General features: G+C 47.3%; 1 protein-coding gene across 1 annotated transcript in view; it reads right to left on the reverse strand.

Moving 5' to 3' along the window:
• Nucleotides 1-2,117: 2,117 nt before the first annotated feature.
• The window catches only part of LOC144767234 (uncharacterized), a 36,009-nt gene continuing 18,076 nt past the window's right edge, over nucleotides 2,118-20,050 (reverse strand). The window contains exon 3 of the mRNA XM_078650769.1: nucleotides 2,118-4,657. Coding sequence (XP_078506895.1) covers nucleotides 3,714-4,657 — 944 coding nt within the window. The 3' untranslated portion in view covers nucleotides 2,118-3,713. The remainder of the gene's footprint in view (nucleotides 4,658-20,050) is intronic.

Below are 20,050 nucleotides of genomic sequence, written 5' to 3' on the forward strand. Positions count from 1 at the left end.
CTTCTACTCAAGCGACGGAAAGATGCAGCGCCCTCTTGAACTGTGCGTGGTGCTGTTCGCACTGGTTTTACTGCGCGGGACAAACATCTGGCGCCAAAAAATCACTGTGTTTTAGTAAATGAATTTTGAGTCTAATATGCTAGTAACTGGTACGTTTAGAGCCTGTGTAAGCCGAATAAAGTTTTATGTCTGGCTTATATGCCGTAAATGTGCCAACGCAGCTGTAACAATCTTGTGACCCGCTGGCTTTTTCTTGACAATAATCCAGTATCACAGCTTCAGCTGAGGCCGCCAATTCCTAGTCTCATCATTCACTTACACCCAGGGCGTCTCATCCTTGCACACACATACATGCCACCATTGCTACTTAGTTCATTCCTAGAGATCCACACGTCACTGCAGATCCAGGGCTTGCTACCAGCCACAGCAAGCTCCAGCACTTGCCCAAATAGGATAGGATATATGTTTATAGAGTGCGCGATTGCCGTGGCGTCTTGGCGCTAGTGTATGTAGAAAGGAAGTATGGCCTGTGTTACCGGGGGACTATGTGGAAGTGAACAGCCATGTTTTCAAGTCCTTCCTAAAGACCTGCTGATTAGATTGAAACTTCATGGCCATAGGCATTTTGTTCCATAACTTTGATGCACAACTTGATAAAGTCCTGTCATCCCATCTTGCCCGTCTGATCTTAGCAATCTGGATAAGGCCCAAATTAGCAGATCTAAGGGTACTTGGGGGATATAAGGTAGGAAAATTTTTGGGAGATCCTCAGCATCGCCACCATAAAGTTCTTTGTGCACCAGGCATAAGGCCTTAAATTCCACCCGCTGCTGGATGGGAAGCCAGTGCAGTGACTTAATTCCTGCCGAGGTTGATTGTCCTTTAGGATAGTTTAGAAGTAATCTTGCTGCAGTGTTCTGTAGAGACTGCAGTTTTCTCAGCTGGGTCTTATCAATGCCCCAAAAAAGGGCATTGCAATAGTCCAGTTTAGACAGGAAGAGCGCCACCACCAGCGTCTTTTGCAATTCTTATGAGAGAAAAGGGAAGATTTTTCTCAAGGTTTTTAGTAAAAAGAAGCAGGAGGAAGGGAGACTGTTTACCTGGGCAGAAAAATTAAACTGGTCATGGAAGAGGACTCTGAGGTTCCTGACCTTGGGGGCAGGACACAGGCATTACCCGGCCTGAACGGGCCACTAGGAGTCATTTCACAGGCACCAGCCAGGGCCAAACTCTATCACCTCCGTTTTGTCAGTGTTCATTTTCAGGAAGCTATGGTTCATCCAGGTCATGATCTCAGTGAGACAAGCATGAAAGCTGGCGGCTGTGGTCTCAGGCTGATTGAAGATAAAGATAACAAGCTGAGAATCATCAGCATATAAGGCCAGGGAAAATCCACGCCTCCTGATAAGTCTGGCCGAAGGAGAGACGTAGATGTTAAACAATGTCGGGGATAGGGGTGGCGACATGGGCACTGGTGTCTGAGTGACCCCAGAGCAGCCTTGCACCAGGCATCTGTCTGACCCTTGCTTCATGGTCACTGATGACTATGGGTGGATCTTGTGGGGGACACACAACATTCATCAGGATGATTCAAGACTTCATACACTAGTGCTGTTGCTTCCATATAATAGTTTGGAGGCACGCCTTGTGCGCTCACAGATGGCACAGTGTCCAGAGTAGTCGGACTATTTAAAGCCAACCAATACGCTCAGTGAAAGAAAAGGTCCGAGGGACAAAGGTGTTCCCGAAGCAATTACACTATTAAACTTCAAAGGTTGTCTTCTGAAACATCAACAGTGCAAATTGTACTTGTAACGCTTGCACTACTCTAATAAACACAGTGATGGAGCAAACTGCACACTGAAATGCCTCAAATTTGAGGGGCTGGTGGTTGGAGGGCTGCAGGGGAGCAAAAGCTCCTCCTCACCCTCTTCCGTGACATACTAATCACCAAGATGGAAAACAGACACTCTGAACGTACTGATGAGTTTGAAGAATCTCCAGTCTCATCAACACATGGAACAGGCAGGCAGATTGGTTTATTAGCAAAGTTTTATTGGGTAAAATAAGACATTCTTGGCAAACAGCTCACGGCGGCAGTGTCCTTTGTCTAGTTGTTAATCTCACCCCTCACACTAGAAAAGGACACAACTGACCTCACAAAACACATCACAGCATGCAATGAAATACTCCTTACAGTATCTTTACCAGACAATCTGCTTTGTTTTGTAATATATGTGAACGTTAGTTTTTGGGTATTTAATTCTCACCAAAATAGCGACCAAACTCCGGCCGCCTTCTACCATATGGTCTGGCTTTACCCAGGCCTTGACCCCTTTTGGTCCGAGGTGGAATCTGAGCTCACACAGACCTTGGGTCGCCAGGTTCCACACAATCCCTTACGTCTTCTCCTTGGTGTATTTGAAGGTTTGGACAGCTCTAGAGCGGACAAACATTCTCTGGGAACTGCGGTCGCTGTGGCTAAATGAGATATGGCAGCGGCCTGGGCCCAGCCCAACCCCCCTACCCTGTGAAAGTGGCACCAGGGAGTGGATTGGTGCGCGGCCCAGGAGGAACATGGTTGTCCCACAAGGTGCCATAGGATTTGGGGCAAATGGCTGAACCTACTGTTTTAAATTGCAAGCTTTGCCTCTCCCATGTAACGGGGTGCTGCTTTCCAGCTTGGGTGGCTTGCATAAATACTCCTACCCACACAGTGGTTTTTTTACTGTCTGTTGGAGATGGAATTGGCTTTACTGTGTATGATGTATGCTGTCTTTTTTTTCTTTTCAAATGATAATAAAATTGATTATCAAATCCCACCATAATAAACCATCTCAAAACATTGTGAAATGTGTCACAGTCTCAACAGTTAAAACTGCAGAATGATATGGTTGGTGCCTCCTTTGTATGTTGTTAGAATCTGGACAGCCATGAACCCTCTTTTGATCTCTCAGCCTGGATGGGTTGCACAGAATATTTACACAGCCGGTCTGAAGATACTAATAGCGAGTAGTAGTTCCTGCTTTAGTGATGAAAGGAGTTTATATTTGTTGTACTCAAGTGGTTATGGATTCCTATTTCTTCTCCTAGTTTCTTTTTCCATGTGCTCAGGTCTTTCAATAATTTTTTGTTGAATCCCAGAAGTTATGTCTATCAGGATAGTTTATGATCCACAGTTGGTAACATGTCCTCAACACTGCACACATTTCATGAGAGTCTGACAGGTTTAATTCGCAGTGAAGCAGCCTCTGTGAAGTTTATTGCTTGGTGAAGTGACGTTAGTGACGTTGAAGAACCTACATTCTTTTTGGAGAAGCTGCGAACGTTAGAGTGTGTCCTTTAACTCAAAGCTCTTCTGACATTCAGAGGAAAGGAAGGATCTCAGCCCAGAAGGATTGTTAGATGTCATAGGAGGTCTAACTTCAGCTGTAGATTCTTAGATGATGTAGAAGATCACATTTCTTTTTTTTAAATGAAGGTTTTTTTGGCAGTGCTTGGAGAAGGCTTCCATCTTGTAAGTGTTACTTGAGGTTGCTGAGCACCACCTTTTGTTTACAGCAGTTTCCATTTCCTGTACGGCGTCGTGGCCGTCGCCTGTGTGTTCTTTGATGGCGTACAAGGCTTGCCTTAAGATCAAAGCTCTTGCTTCACACAGTGCAGTGATAAAGCCTCTGGTCTGTGTATACGCTTTGATGCCGTACAAGGGACCTCTACTCACACACAGTGCAGTTATAAGGCCTCTCTCCTGTGTGTATGCTTTGATGGCGTACAAGGGCTGCCTTAAGAGTAAAGCCCTTGGAACACACAGTGCAGTGATAAGGCCTCTCTCTTGTGTGTACGCTTTGATGGCGTATAAGGGCTGCCTTAAGAGTAAAGCCCTTGGAACACACAGTGCAGTGATAAGGCCTCTCTCCTGTGTGTACACTTTGATGCTGTACAAGGTACGCCTTCCGAGAAAACCTTTTGGAACACACAGTGCAGTGATAAGGCCTCTCTCCGGTGTGTGTTCTTCGATGCAGTACAAGGTGTGCCTTCCGAGAAAAGGGTTTGGAACACACAGTGCAGTGATAAGGCCTCTCTCCTGTGTGAGTTCTTTGATGCCGCACAAGGGTTGCCTTCTGAGAAAAGGGTTGGGAACACACAGTGCAGTGATAAGGCCTCTCTCCTGTGTGAGTTCTTTGATGCATTACAAGGTTTGCCTTCTGAGAAAAGGGTTTGGAACACACAGTGCAGTGATAAGGCTTCTCTCCTGTGTGTACGCTTTGATGTTGTAGAAGATGTCCCTTCTTAGTAAAACTTTTCTCACAGATATTGCAGTGAAAGGGCCGCTCTCCTTTGTGAGTTTTTTCATGTGTTGCCTTATCAGCAAACCTCATTTCATGCTCAGTGTAGGGATACCGATCTGTGTGTGTTTGTTTGTGCAGTAAAAGATGCGTCTTTCCAGTAAATGCCTTCTTACACTCAGCACAGGCATAAGCTTTTACGCTGGTGCATATTCTTTTCTGCCTTGCAAGTAGTGTTTTATTGTTAAAATTCTGTCTTCTGCCTATTCCTTGGTGTTTTCTTTCATTCGCTTTATAAGCAAAATTCTTCCTTCCTCCAGAAGCTTTACGTTTCTCTTTCCCATTCATACTTTCTGTCGTCGGCTGCTGTGCTGCAGAATGAAATGAACACTGAGAATTATACAAGGGAAATATTTCTTGAAAGAAATGCACGGTTATAATATGAGAAAGGTGGACAGTAATATCTAGGAAGGAAGGAAAATGTTACTACCTGTAAACAATCATTTGCTGCTTGTAGTCCTACAGTTCACATGTGGTGACCTCTCATGGGTTGGGTTCTGACTACTAAAAATAAATTAATTTAAGATTGAGTTTCGATCTGGAGAACGACTCGTAATCCCATACCAGAAAGGCATAATGCATCAGCGCGCAGACTCCAATTAAAATCATTGTGCTGTTTTCTCCATCGGAGTACAACTGCTTATATGTGTAAAATAAAAAAAATAAACTGCTTCATCTGAGCAACCTATATACTTTACAACCATACAGCAAGTGGGTGATGCATGTGAGCCTGCAACATGACAAGCTGACAGTATTTGCAAGTGAGTAACATTTTCCATTTGCAGCAGCTGTGGCACATCACAGGTTGTGCCATAACTTAAAAGAATCGGTAAGGTCCAGAACGCCGCAGCCAGGCTCATTCTAGGGACACCACACCACAAACATATGACCCAACACCTACAAAGCTTATACTTGCTCCCCGTTGAGAAGAGTATCACTTTCAAACTCCTCATCCGCGCCTACAAATCCCTCAACAACATCGGACCCACATACCTCAACGACCGAATATGTTGATGTCACCATAGAAATATTTTATGAAAGGATGCACAGAACCACATGTTTCTGCTTTACAAATATCTACTAGAGGTATGTTGGGTAGAAAAGCCATGGTTGCATCTTTATCACACGTGGACTAAGCCTGTGGTATTTCTATGTGGTGTCTCCGCTAGGCCCGGGCGGTAAATTCAGTTCCACTTGCGGAATTTGTGGAATTTGGGTAATTTCACATTCCGCGGAGAAAGTGGAATTGCCAAAACCTCCGCAATCCGCGGCTTTGTAGAATTTTTTGCTTGTTCAGGTTTTCAAAATGTGTGTTCACAAGATATTTCCCCCCGGGCACGCAAACAGGAAAAAAGCATTGTGAACGAGCGGAAGAAGTAATTCCGCGTGTTTGCAGGATTCTGTGTGCTCACAGACATATTTTATGCTGTGCTTTGCGTAACACGACTACGCAAATTCCGCCCACCCCTAGTCTCCGCACGAGTAGAAAACAGAATATACCAAACTGTGCCAGTGCAAAAAACGGTCTTATTTGTCATACATTTTCAATTCTGATAATGTAGAGCTTGAGCGCATGTTTAACACTGGGTGCATATTTAACTTTGTCTTTGTAAACTTGCAGGAACTGTTCATCTAGTAATGGGTCATGTAGTTTGCTAACTGTTTGAGGAAGTGACTGCTACTAGGTAGACCACTATCTACATTAAGGCTTGCAGTGATGTAGTGGCTTAAAAGGTGGACTTGTTACTCTTGATAAAACCTTAACTGGATGCCAGGGGTGCTCTGGTGGGATAACCATTCTCAACTCTCCCATGAACATTTTCACAAGAGTTTTTCAAAAGTATTCAAGCCAGCTTCTTTATGTATGTATGTATATGTTATTTCTATACTGCAATCCTAGCTTGAAGCTAGAGCCAATGATAAACATAAATTATTTTTAAAGAAGGAAGTCCTCAACTCTTTCCTAAATGGGAGCAATGTTGGGCGGTCCTGATTGATACAGGGATGTTGTTCCAGATAATGAGTTCATAGATGGAAAAGGCCTGCTAACTTGTTTTTTTTGTTACAGTTCTAAATCTGCAGTCCGATGGAGTTCGCCAACCTCGCATTTGTTGCACTTGAAAATAAGAGCTGAACTTAAGGACAACAAGAATGACGAACAAGTGATAAGGATCCCCTGCGGCTACAAAATCACCCGCAAATACAGCGTTGACCGACCAGGAGAAGGCAAAGCCATCATCCCCAAGAACACCCACCAACTGACCACTTACTCGAATGACTCAACGACTACCATGGAACACCTCCCCTTCCAGATCCAGAGCAACCCCAACACCACCCTCCATGGCTCCCAAATCTACAGGACCCCCGGCCCCCACCCTTCAATGATGCCATTGAAGACCTCATCGCACCCCAGGCTCTAGCATCCACCGATTACATCCTACTCGGAGACCTCAACTTCCACTTGGACAACCCCAGTGACCAAAACACCGACACCCTACTGGAGAACCTCGCCAATATCGGACTCAAGCATCTAGTCACCACATCGACCCATACAGCCAGACACACGCTAGACCTTCACCTACAGTCACACCATTGAACTCCTCTGGACCAACCCGCACTGTGTGCACTTAGCCATTCCCACCGTTCACCATCCCCCTCTCCCTCCCCCATGACCCATCTGTTATAGCTGGAACAAGGCCACCGAAGAACTTCTCATCAACTTTCTCAGCATGACCGCACCACCAGCAGACGCCAACACTGCAGCACACAACCGTCACCAATGGATCTCCAACTGAGCTGACACACCAGCACCCCTCAAGAAAACACCAGGCAGGCAAAACTTCAAGAAAGCCATCTGCTTAACTTCAGCCCTCCACAAGTCCAAACGTACCAGCAGACAACTCAAGAAGAGATAGAAAAACAACAAAATCCCAGAAACCCAAGCAACCTTCAAAACCGCTGTCAACGCACACCACCTTCTCCTTAAAACCACAAACAAAAACGGCCATCAAAGACAGAATCAAACGCACACAACAGCACAAAAGTCTTTGCCATCGTCAAAGGGTTCGCTAGACCCAACAGCGAGACCACAGATGTCTCACCCTCCCTAAGACCTCAGCAACAAACTCAGCACATTATTCCACCACAAGATCAGGCAGAACTATGACAACTTTGACACCCAAGACCCTGCTACAATGCCTGCCACCACCGCACACAACAAGGCCTTACATCAACATATTGTGCTCAAGGGGACTCCACTCACCACAGATGACACACTCACGACAATGCAGGGCATCCACTCCCACTGGATCTTTGCCCACATCACATCTTCCATTGAACAGCCGCAGCACCAGCTGCTTCATCAAAACTGTCACCTTCCCTGCCAGCTGAAAACACGCCGCGATCAACCCCTGCTGAAGAAGCTGTCTGCCGACCCGACAGACCTCAAGTACCTCAGACCTATCTCCCTAGTCCCCCCCCTTGCCAAGGTCATCGAAAAGGCCATCAATGCCCAATTCTCCAAGTTCATTAAAGCAAACTATGTCCTGAACAAATCCTAATCTGGCTTCCAAAGCAATTATAGCACCGATCCCGGACTCCTCGCCGCCATCGACGACATCCCCTCCCTCCTCGACTGGGGCGAAACCACCACCCTCATCCTACTGGACGTCTCGGCCACCTTCAACAACATCTCCCACCGCACCTAATCACAAGATTCCAGGACGCTGGTATCCACGAAAAAGGCAGAAAGAACAATTGATGGACAGAATGCAGAACAATGCCATACATTCACCCCATTTCAGAGATCTGGGCCTCAATCCATCATTTTTTTGCTCACCATGCGATTCCAGTTTGGACCCAGCCATATGCAAATCAGCCTTGACCCTGCGCCCAATTTGAACAGTCCGGTATCAACGACAAGGCACTGGACTGGATCCACTCCTTCCTGACCGGCCGAACACAAGAGTGTCAGACTATCCTGTTCCTCTCAGAACCTACAAAGATCAGCCGTGGAATGCCCCAGGGCTCCTCCCTGAGCCCACCCTCTTCAACGTCTACATGCCCCCCCGCCTGCCCCCCCCCACGGCCATTGTCAGAAACCACAGACTCAACATCGTCTCCTAAGCCAACAACATCCAGCTGATCCTCTCCCTCATCAATGAACCTACAGCCGCCTGATTCAACTTTCATAGCGGAACGAAGGTCGTTGCTACCTTGATGAAAGACAGCTGCCTCAAGCTCAACTCAGACAAGACCGAAGTACTCATCCTGTGACCCGCCCCCTCAGCCTGGGACGACTCCTGGTGGTCCGTCGCACTACGAACCCCTCCCACTCCTACAGACTGTGTACACAACCACAGCATCATACTCTATTCCTCACTCACAAAGAACCACCATATCAACGCTGTATCCTCATCCTGCTTCAAACGACATTCAGCTGGATCCCCATAGAACCTAGAAAGACGGTCACACATGCACTCATCACCAGCAGACTTGACTACGGTAATGCACTCTACGTAGGCGTCACTTAGAAACAGCTCACGAAACTACAGAACGTCCAAAACGCCACAGCCAGACTGGTCCTAGGCATCCCCTGCTGCAGCCACATATCAGCACCTCAGACAACGCCACTGGCTCCCAATCATCAAGAGAATCCCCTTCAAGCCTCTCACACATGCCTACAAAGCTCTCCACGACATAGGACCAGCATACCTGAACCACTGCCTCACATTACACATACCCGCCAGACGACTTCACTCCGTTCAACCTGCCCTGGCCACCGTCCCACGGATCCACAAGACCAAAGCCAGAGGAAGAGCCTTCTCCTACCTCAGGCAATCCCTGTCGCTGATCCAATTCAGGAAGGACTTCAGGACCCGGTTCTTCTACTGAACATCCACGCCCTGAGGATCAGTACCCCCCCCCCCCCCCCCCCCCCCCTCCGCTCAGCGCCTTAAGACCCTCAAGGGTGAGGAGCTGCACTATACAACAAACTCCGGATTAATTGAGCAATGCCTGCTTTTGGGAATAGAGCCCACTGGGTCTGTGAAACTGAATATATCAGAGGATCTGATCCAGTATGAATGATGGTACACGTGGCCAATATGTAGGAAATCATGTGCGAACTGGGGTTCTCGCTCTGGTATTACCGCAATGACTTGCATTGTATAATTATACCCTCACTGTCTAGTCCCAAGCGATATATTCATAGATAGGGTTCTACTCTTCTGCAATGGAACAGAGCATCGAAGAATACATTGCGATACTTGCCTGCCATAGTTCTCATTTCACCCGCTCCCCTCTAGTTTGCTAAGCTGCTAAGGGCCAGGCGCTATTGCTTGGACTCATTATGATCCACCACAAAAGAACCACATAATCTGATGGACCCACATGCATTTACATAGTAGAAACAAACTGCTGGATGCTATAGAAACGATAATTTAATTATACATTTGTGACAGGTCGAGTTGAAGTCCCATTTCTATATTAACTGACGACAGAACCAAAGCGGATACCGAATACTATGAAAATGAATGTAAAGCTCTAAACACTCTATGAATGAACGAAGATGATTATAATGAACCATTGTTAGTATGGTGCATTGGTGCACAAAACAAATATATTCTAAAAATGATTGTGATTGATGATGTGAAAAGGAGTAGCAATGAGTATTGATTGTCTATTGCGGACCAATAGATGCATGTCTATGGAGATTAGGGCACTTCACTTGAGGTAGACAAAGGCTTGTTGTTAAGGGGCAACGCTTCACTACGACACTTGCTGAACAAAAACAAGCATTTGCAATGCAATAGGTCTCGCATTAGGAAAGTTTGAGCTATTGGTATTGTAAATGACAATTTTTTTATTTATGTGCTGGTTTTAAAAATAGCTAAATGAATAGCTTTGTCATTTACAATGCCAATAGTTATAATTTTTGCAAATGTGACACCTATAGCATTTGAAATGCAATATGTGTTGTATCTACGTGACTTACATGTAGTGATATTACAAATAACAATGGCTTTTCATTTTTATTATTAATTAATACTTAAATAAAAGTTATTGTAATTTATAATGGCAATAGCTTAAACTTTTGTAAATAACTTATGAAGATTATGTTCAGTGTATTTTATTGTGACGAAAATCCAAGAACATATTTGAACCAGTTATTATTGAATGGTTGCACAGATTGATGCTGTGGTGGCGCTGAGTGATGTTGTGGGGCGACGAGTGATGATGTGGCATTCAGTGATGCTGTGGTGGCGCATAGTGACGTTGTGGTGCCCCTGAGTGATGCTGTGGTGATGCGATAGAGTGAGGGCGATGGATAGAGTGAGAGCAATAGATAGATAGAGTGGGGAGAGGGGAGATGGAGGGGAGAGAGGGGAGTGAGGTGAGTGAGGAGAGAGGGGAGTGAGGAGAGATGGGATAGAGAGGGAGGGGAGAGAGGGATTGGAGAGTGAGGAGAGGGGAGAGTGAGGAGAGGGGAGAGGGAGGAGAGGGGAGAGGGAAGAGTGAGGAGAGAGGGGAGAGTGAGGATAGAGGGACTGGAGAGAGGGAGGGGAGAGAGGGAGTGAGAAGGGGAGAGTGAGGAGAGAGGGGGAGAGGAGAGAGGGGAGGGTAGAGAGGGAGGGTAGAGGAGAAAGAGGGGAGAGTGAGGAGAGAGGGGGAGGTAGAGAGGAGAATACTGAGGAGAGAGAGGAGAGTGGTGAAAGGGGAGAGTGGTGAAAGGGGAGAGTGGTGAGGGGGAGAGTGATGAGAGAGGATAGAGTGGTGAGAGAGGAGAGAGAGGGGGAGTGAGAATAGTGAGGAGAGGGGAGAGGTTGAGGAGAGGGGAGAGGGGAGAGGGAGGAGAGAGGGGAGTGAGGAGAGGGGAGAGAGGGAGGGGAGAGTGGAGGGAGGGGAGAGTGGTTAGAGGGGAGAGTTGTGAGAGGGAAGAGTGAGGAGAGAGGGAGGTGAGAGAGGGAGTGGAGAGTGAGGAGAGGGAAGAGTGGTAAGAGAGGAGAGAGTGGTGTGAGAGGAGAGAGTGGTGAGAGTGAGGATAGTGAGGAGAGGGGGATAGTGAGAAGAGGGGAGAGAGAGGAGAGGGGAGAGCTAGAGAGGAGAGGGGAGAGAGGAGGGGAGAGAGGGGCGAGAGGAGGGGAGAGTGGTGAGAGGGGATAGTGGTGAGGGGAGAGTGGTGAGAGGGGAGAGTAGTGAGAGGGGAGAGTGGTGAGAGGAGAGTGGTGAGAGGGGAGAGTGGTGAGAGTGGTGGGAGGGGACAGAGTGGAGAGTGGTGAGAGGGAGGATGGAAGGGCTTCGCTGGGATGGAAGGGCATGTTCTTCACTTTGCACAGAAAATACGTTCATAATCCGTTCCTAAAGTTGTCACAGTATCTGTTTTTCTCTGCTGAAAGGATTTAGCGGTCTCGTTTTTCGTCTCTTACAAATGGAAAATATCAATGACAGCATCTGTCGAAAGCTAAAAAAGAAAGTCGTTTTAGGCCCTACAATTTAAAAGTGATGTATAACATACCTTTCATCGGTAAGGGAGATGGCCGTAGCAGGGTCAGGCAAACGAGGCCACCTCTGTTATTACAGCTGTGCTTGTTGCCTGCCGTGGCTTTTGTCCACACAAATGTGCGTTTTCAGGACCATAACATGAACAAATCAGGATAGGGTACGCAATTTGAAATTTGTAGCCATGCCTAAGAGAAACGATCAACCCGGCGCATGACAGGATTCTACAACAGTGCGGAACACAGACAAACAAGCAGTCCGATTAATCGAGATCCCTGTAGGCATGACAAAACCAAACCGAGGAAACCGGTCACCATGAGAGTTTTTGCAAAACTAGCGATTCTTTATGCAAAACAGACACTCTTGTGTCAGAACTGCAGCAAGCAAGCAGTCTCCACGAGCTGACCTCTGTATTTTGGAACCTATTTCTCCAAGCATGCCTGTACCTCTATTACCGAGCCCTGCTCCATGACTCTCAATGAGTCGCTGTATTATTGTAGGTGATGTCCTAGCTTTCCAGGACACTTTTCAGTTCTATGAAGGACACAGACGAGGATTAGGCTCGTCTTTCTTTATTAGCACAGCAGCATTCTTAAAGAAATTCACCTACAACACCAATAAAACCAAAGTGATGCTCCACTTTGACCACTCTGCAGTAAAAAAAACAAGTGAGGCATTTAGTGTGGGACGCGGGTAGTTATTAAGGGTATTTGGCAATGGGTGGTGAGACTGCATGCTTACCTCCCATCCGCTAGTGCTCACATAAGAGAGTTTTAGAGAAACAATCCTGGCACTCGTAAACTCTCTTAGTGAAAAAAGCGGCCGCAAAATGAAATTAAAAGCGGCCGTGAAAATGAAATTAAAAGCGGCCGGGAAATGCTCTCACCATTGCGGGGGCGGGGGGCGTATTCCTTTGAAGTGTGAAGCAGGGGGCGGGGGAGCGGATCCCTTTGAAGTCTGGAGCAGGGGGCTGATGCCAAGGCTCGAGCATATGGGGTGTAAAAAAAAAGTCTTTGGAGTGGCATTGCTCAGAGGGGCGTGGGGGAGAGCATTCCTTTGAGATCTGAAGCTCTCGGCGTTGCTGTGGCGGGTCTGACGCGATGATGCGAGGCGGCTCGGGGAGCAAATGGCAAGCTCGTGCATGGGCACATGCACTCTGCGTAATCCGCCAGCCAAAGCCCCTTGGTCAGCTTTCCTGATCCACCTCTATATGTCAAGCTGCAATGCCTTCGCATTGGCAGGTCTCGACCTAATTAGGAATCCAGGAGTACTGGCTTGGACCTCTTCTGTGGGGAGTTGAGTAAATACGAGTTACGAGTCTGCACACACACAGCGCAGTGGCAGCAGTTATAGTTAGGTCAGAGTTTCCATAGGAAGAGTGTTTTCGTATCACTAATAACTTAAGTCCCGTTTGACTCAAGGCTAAAAGTAACATTATAGTTCAGTGTTGAAGAACTACAAAAACGAATGTTAAATAACCAAAACAAACACTAATATTTACCAACTATAACCCAAACTAGAACGTGAGCCCCCGCCATGCACTGCTTATGACCTCATATATTACATCACAACTGACAATATTGATGACACCATACAGACATTCTGACACTGTCCTATTGAGTGTGTTGACATTAAGTAATTCAACATGCTTGACAATTTTCTATTATCAACGTAAAGACTTCAGATTGATCCAGATTTTAAGTCCAGAGGTTGACAAGTATACGTTTGCTTCTGTAGGGCTCCTTGGGCTCAATGCTAAGAAGATTAGTCAAATACACTGCACACATCCTGGAGATGGGCATCACAGCTGCGACCTCAGAGTCATGCCTACAGCACTAGAATGAGATAAACCCCCTCTAAGTGGGACACCCCTACATGTTATATTATTCAATGATCTGTAATACCTGAAAATCTTTAGTTTAAGTTCTACAAATAAATATGCACAGCTTATAAAATGTCTCTAGAACACTGTGTCACAACTACTTAACTTGGGCCAGAAATCCAGATTTTTAATGAATTGGCAACAGCTACTTTGGCCCTTTTCACAGATTTTCTTTTGAATGGGCTTAAAGCCACAGCCTACTTTCAAATATACCTCTGTCACCCACGTGAGGTGCACTCAGATATTACCTTTTTCAACATGGAGTAATTCTTCCATCTGAACTTTAGCGATTTGAAAAGCATGCACAATATAGTTTTTAAAATGCACATTTACACGTGTCTCTTGGGCTTACACTATTTTCATGCGATTGACTTCCACATGTACATTGAGTAACGTTATGCTGCATATGACTATGATGTCATTAGTGATGTCATCAGAAATGGTGTTTGAGAGGTCAAAAGTGATCTCATCAATGATGTAATTTAACATATCATGATTGAAGTAATATGTGGGGGCATAAGCAGAGTATGATGGGGGCACATGTAATGGTTAGATCAGTAAATTATACCTGGTGAACTTCAGGTTTGTTTTTTGTTCCTTTTTACCTTATTTCAACACCCAAGTAAGAGAGAGCGAAAGAGAGAGATAGGTTTGGGGTGATTTGTCAAGCAGGGGCCATGAAAAAGGGGAGTGGGGGTTCCCAAAACACGATTTCCCCATGTAAATTCCCACAGGATTTTCGACAGGACTACAGCCCAAACCGCTGAACGGAATTACACCACGTTTGACAGAAATCTAGATCTTGGTCAGAAAGTGCTCTTTGTTTTTCGGTGTAAATCTGTTGAGTAGTTTTGGAGTTCTTTAAGAAAAAAGATTTATGTATATATTGAGAGCGGATCCACGCGCCAACAGCAAAGCTGTGATTGTCTGGCTGGAACCTTAGCAAAAAGTTGACGCCGCCATTTTGTGAATTGGGACATGGGTTTCGGGGTGGGGCAATAAATTGTAAATAGGGTATGAGGGATCAGGATAGGTGTATCCTGACCCCATGGGACTAATGTAGGGATCTGTGGGGGGCCCCTCTTGGGAAGGAAATTGCCCAAAAACATTGTATTTTTGCCGCAGGAGGATCCACCACGCCGGTTAGCGCGCACCCACCGTGTGAATTGGTGCAGATCCGCGTATCCAGAGCCCAATTAAAACAAGCATTGGCACAGTCAATAGGCCTTGCTGTTTGGACTAATAGGCTTTACTAATGCTGGGCAGCATAGACTAAAAAAGCTACTTAAAAAAATTGATATTCACATTTTATTTTCTCTTCGCTCAACAGGAAAAGCTTTGACACAGCTGTTTTGGGTATTAAAAATAATTCTTTTTCAGGCAAGCAAATCTGATTTTGCACCCCCTGCTTTTATTGCATTTTCACTAAATTGCTACTTTCCTAATTATTTTCAAAATAATGTGCTAAATCCACAGACCAAGAATTATAAACAGGCCCTGATTTTCACAAGAGGATATTCTTCTCGTTTGCTGGAACTAACCCCAGCGTGTTTCCGTTTGTGCAACGTGAAGTTGTTGCATGGTAGTGCTGTTTAACTGCAAGGAAATGCATCTGTCGTTTGTTTTTGGTTCTGGCAGGCCGCGCCACGGCCATAAATGAAAGATAAAGAGAGAGGCAGAGACTGGGGCATTGAAAGAGGTAGACACCATCAGTGGAAGAGAGAGAGCGGAAAAGCAGAAAAGAGGCAGACACAGGTGCAGTGAAAAAGACAGAGATTTTGTGGCACAGAGAGAGGCAGAGACAAGGTATGGAAAGATAGTGATGAAAAGTTCCTGGAAATGATAGAGGCAGACAGCAGAAAAGACCACCAGAGACAGAGAAAGAAAGATGCCATGGAAATCAAAGTCGAGTCTGAGAGGTTTGCACTGCTTCCGCAGTCTGTAATGGCAGATCTGCTAACATCGGGGTGGCACAAACAGAGCTTCAGGCCCTAATGATACCTTTAATGGCCCTGCCCTGGGTACCACAGGTACCACATTCCAGTGACTTACAAGCGGGTTAAAGTCCTTGCCAATTGGGGTTACCAATTCAGATGTAACAGTTTTCGGGAGAGAGCAGAGCCTCTGGGGTCTGGTTAGCAGGTCAAAGCCATCAGCATTGGGAAAAAAGTGTGGGGTTGCAGGGGTGACCTTACAAAAAGGGCACTGTCCTACATCATCCTTTAACCATAATAGATCTGATTGATAACCTTGCCAACCTCGGACTGAAGCAACTTGTCACAATGCCCACCCACTCCGCCGGCCACACGCTCGACCCCCTCTTCTCCTCAAGCCCGTACGTCTCCATCAGCCACACCACCGAACTCCTCTGGACCGACCACCGCTGCATCCACTTCGCCTTCCTGAAACCCACCACACACCACCGCACCCAACAGATCCCCCGCCGCTGCTAGAGCAAAATCCCCGGAGACCAACTACACGCAAACCTCGCACTCAGCCCACCCACCGAACCCTCGAACACAGACGACACGGCCCACAGCCTCAGACACTGGATCGAGGACTGCGCCAACACCCTAGCCCCGCTGAAGAACCCCCCCACCCCCACAGAGACACCAGGAAGAGGGCCAGCTTGTTCACCCCAGAACTCCTAGCCTCCGAGCAAGCCTGCCGGAAACTAGAGAAGAAATGGCACAGTGAACAAACTCCGGACAGCCACGCAGGACACAAGGATACCATCCGCAACCACCACCACCTCACCAGGGTGGCCAAGAGGACCTCCTTCAAAGACCGCCTCAACAACAACGCACACAATAGCAAGGAGCACTTCAACATCGTGAAGGAACTCTCAAACCCCAGCTCCAACACCTACGACATCCCATCGTCGCAAGCCCTGTGCGACTCCCTCGCCACCTTCTTCCACCGCAAGATAGTAGACATCCCGACAGCTTCAACACCCAGACAGCCCCAACAGACAGCAACACAACAGACCCTCCATACACCATTGACCATGACCCCCTGCTAGCCTGGGCCAGCGTGAGCATTGATGACACCATCAAGACCATGCGCACAATCTACTCCGGCTCTCCATCAGACCCATTCCCGCACCACGTCTTCAACAGAGCAAGCAGCTCCATCACACCCCACCTGCACAACGTCATCAATCTCCCCCTCAAGACCACAACCTTCCCAGAGATCTGGAAACACGCCGAGATCAACGCCCTACTCAAAAAACCTAAGGCAGACCCAAGAGACCTCAAGAACTTCCGGCCAATCTCTCTGCTTCCCTTCCCGGCCAAGGTCATCAGGAAAACCGTCAACACACAGCTAACCCGATTCCTTGAAGAAAACAGAATCCTGGACCCTTCCCAGTCCGGGTTCCGGAGCAACCACAGCACTGAGACTGCCCGCATCGCCGCCACCGATGACATCAGGACCCTGCTGGACAGTGGCGAGACCACGTCACTCATCCTCCTAGACCTCTCTGCCACCTTCAACACCATCTGACACCGCACACTACGCGCACGCCTCCACGCCGCTGGGATCCTAGACAAGGCTCTGGATTGGACCACCTCCTTCCTCTCCAGCAGAACCCAGAGCGTCCGCCTCCCCCCAGCCTCCGAGATCATCTGTGGCATACCCCAGGGATCCTCCCTCAGCCCGACACTGTTCAACATTTACATGGCCCTGCTCGCACACGTAGCCCGACAGCACGACCTCAACATAATATCCTACGCCGATGACACTCAGCTGATCCTCTCCCTCACCAAGGACTCCATAACCGCCAAAGCAAACCTCCACGAAGGAATGAAGGCCATCGCCGACTGGACGAAGACCAGCCTTCTGAAGTTGAACTCAGACAAGACGGAGGTCCTCATCCTCAGCTCCAACCTTTCAACCTGGGACGACTCCTGGTGGCCAACGGCACAGGGGGCAGCCCCGACACCCATCGACAACGCACGCAACCTGGGAATCATCCTCGACTGAACGCTCTCAATGACCAAGCAAGTCAACGCCATCTTCTCCTCCTGCCTCAACACCCTCCGCATGCTCTGCAAGATCAACAGATGGATCCCGACAGATACAAGAAGGACAGTCATCCAGGCCCTCGTCAGCAGCAGACTCAACTACCGAAACGCCCTCTACGCGGGAGGCCCCACCAAGCTCATCAAACTACTACAACGCATCCAAAACGCCTCGGCACGACTAATCCTCGTCGTAACACACCACGGCCACATCACCCCCCACCTGAAAAACCTGCACTGGCTCCCTGTCAACAAGAGGATATCCTTCAAGCTCCTCAACCACGCACACAAGGCACTCTACAAGACTGGCCAAGCCTACCTCAACAGACGGCTCTCCTTCTACATCCCCCACTGCCAGCTTACCTCCAACGACCTCTCACTCGCCACCGTCCCGCGCATCTGAAGAACAACCACCGGTGGGAGATCCTTCTCCGACCTCGCCGCCAAGACATGGAACACTCTCCCACTGAGCCTACGACAGACCCAAGACCTGCTGACCTTCAGGAGGATACTCAAGACCTGGCTGTTCGATTAGTAACACCCCACCCGACCCCCCAGCAGACCCCTCGCAGGTATGTAGTGCGCTTTAAAAATGATTGATTGATTGATTGATAATAGATGAAATGACAACACTTGCTAGAGCAAACATCTTCTCAAAATTGGATATGAAGACAGATGATGGCATTTGTAGTTTCTGATGGAATAAATCAGTATTACACAATGCCATTTGGTCTGGCCACTCCAGCAGCCATGTTTCAAAGAAGGATGGCAGAGGAGGTAAATGGTCTCTCTGAAGTTTTGGTGTTCCAAAACAATGCTTTAATTTTCGGCAAAGATTTAGATAACCATATGCGTACACTTGGAATATCTTGAGAGCCTTCCTGAAAAGAGGTTTGAGAATTAAAAAAAAAAAAGATAAATGTATGAATGGATGAATAATTTGGGCATGTGGTTTCAGCTAAAGCGATTTCACTATGGCCTGGCCTGTTGACAGTCACTAAAATACCTGTTCCAAAACACTGTGACCAACAACTTGAGTTTAAGGGAATTGTGGGAGGGATGGGCGGAAATAGAAGCTTTGAGGCTTTAGGAGTTTATCAATTGTTCTGGTTTATTTGTAGTTTGTAGAGAAAAGAATGAGTTCTTCTTGAGCTGCTGTCCTGGCGTGTGATCGGAGAGTCTCTTCTGTTGTGTGTTCCTGTATCCTGGTGATTCCTGATATCCCTTTTGACTGTCCGTCCCCCAGATAGCTTGAAAGTAGAAGAACAAAAAAAGGACAACGAGACTCAGGTTCTCGGAAAATTACTAGGTCAGGAGATGGGAAAGTGCCCGTCACCACACCACGTTGTGCATGAAGTGGGGGCTAACGCCTTTTTAATACGGCCCTGGGCTTAATGGCACCCCGTGTAGGTAATTCAAGCCGAGTCACTCAGGAGTTATAGGAAGAGAATCACCATAGACGAGTATTAGCCCAAGACATCGGTAAACGGTGAAAGAAAAATAAAGGCAGACACCAAAGAAATATCCTCATGAAAGAAAAGACAATATGTGGCTTACTTTGGTGCAGTACAACCACCCTAGACTTCCTCCCTGTACCTCAATATGCTCTCCCTTTCTAGCTTGGTGCAGTACAACCACCCTTTGACTTCCTCCCTGTACCTCAATATGCTCTCCCCTTCTAGCTTGGTGCAGTACAACAACCCCTAGACTTCCTTCCTGTACCTCAATATGCTCTCCCCTTCTAGCTTGGTGCAGTACAACCACCCTTTGACTTCCTCCCTGTACCTCAATATGCTCTCCCCTTCTAGCTTGCTGCAGTACAACCACCTCTTGACTTCCTCCCTGTACCTCAATATGCTTTCCCTTCTAGCTTGGTGCAGTACAACCACCCCTTGACCTTCTCCCTGTACCTCAATATGCTCTCCCCTTCTAGCTTGGTGCAGTACAACCACCCCTTGACTTCCTCCCTGTACCTCAATATGCTCTCCCCTTCTAGCTTGGTGCAGTACAACCACCCCTTGACTTCCTCCCTGTACCTCAATATGCTCTCCCTTCTATCTTGGTGCAGTACAACCACCCCTAGACTTCCTCCCTGTACCTCAATATGCCCTCCCATTCTAGCTTGGTGCAGTACAACCACCCCTTGACTTCCTCCCTGTACCTCAATATGCTCTCCCCTTCTAGCTTGGTGCAGTACAACCACCCCTTGACTTCCTCCCTGTACCTCAATATGCTCTCCCTTCTATCTTGGTGCAGTACAACCACCCCTAGACTTCCTCCCTGTACCTCAATATGCCCTC

The sequence above is a fragment of the Lissotriton helveticus genome, chromosome 1_1, assembly GCF_964261635.1.
Source record: "Lissotriton helveticus chromosome 1_1, aLisHel1.1, whole genome shotgun sequence".
In the NCBI taxonomy this organism is placed as follows: Eukaryota; Metazoa; Chordata; class Amphibia; order Caudata; family Salamandridae; genus Lissotriton; species Lissotriton helveticus.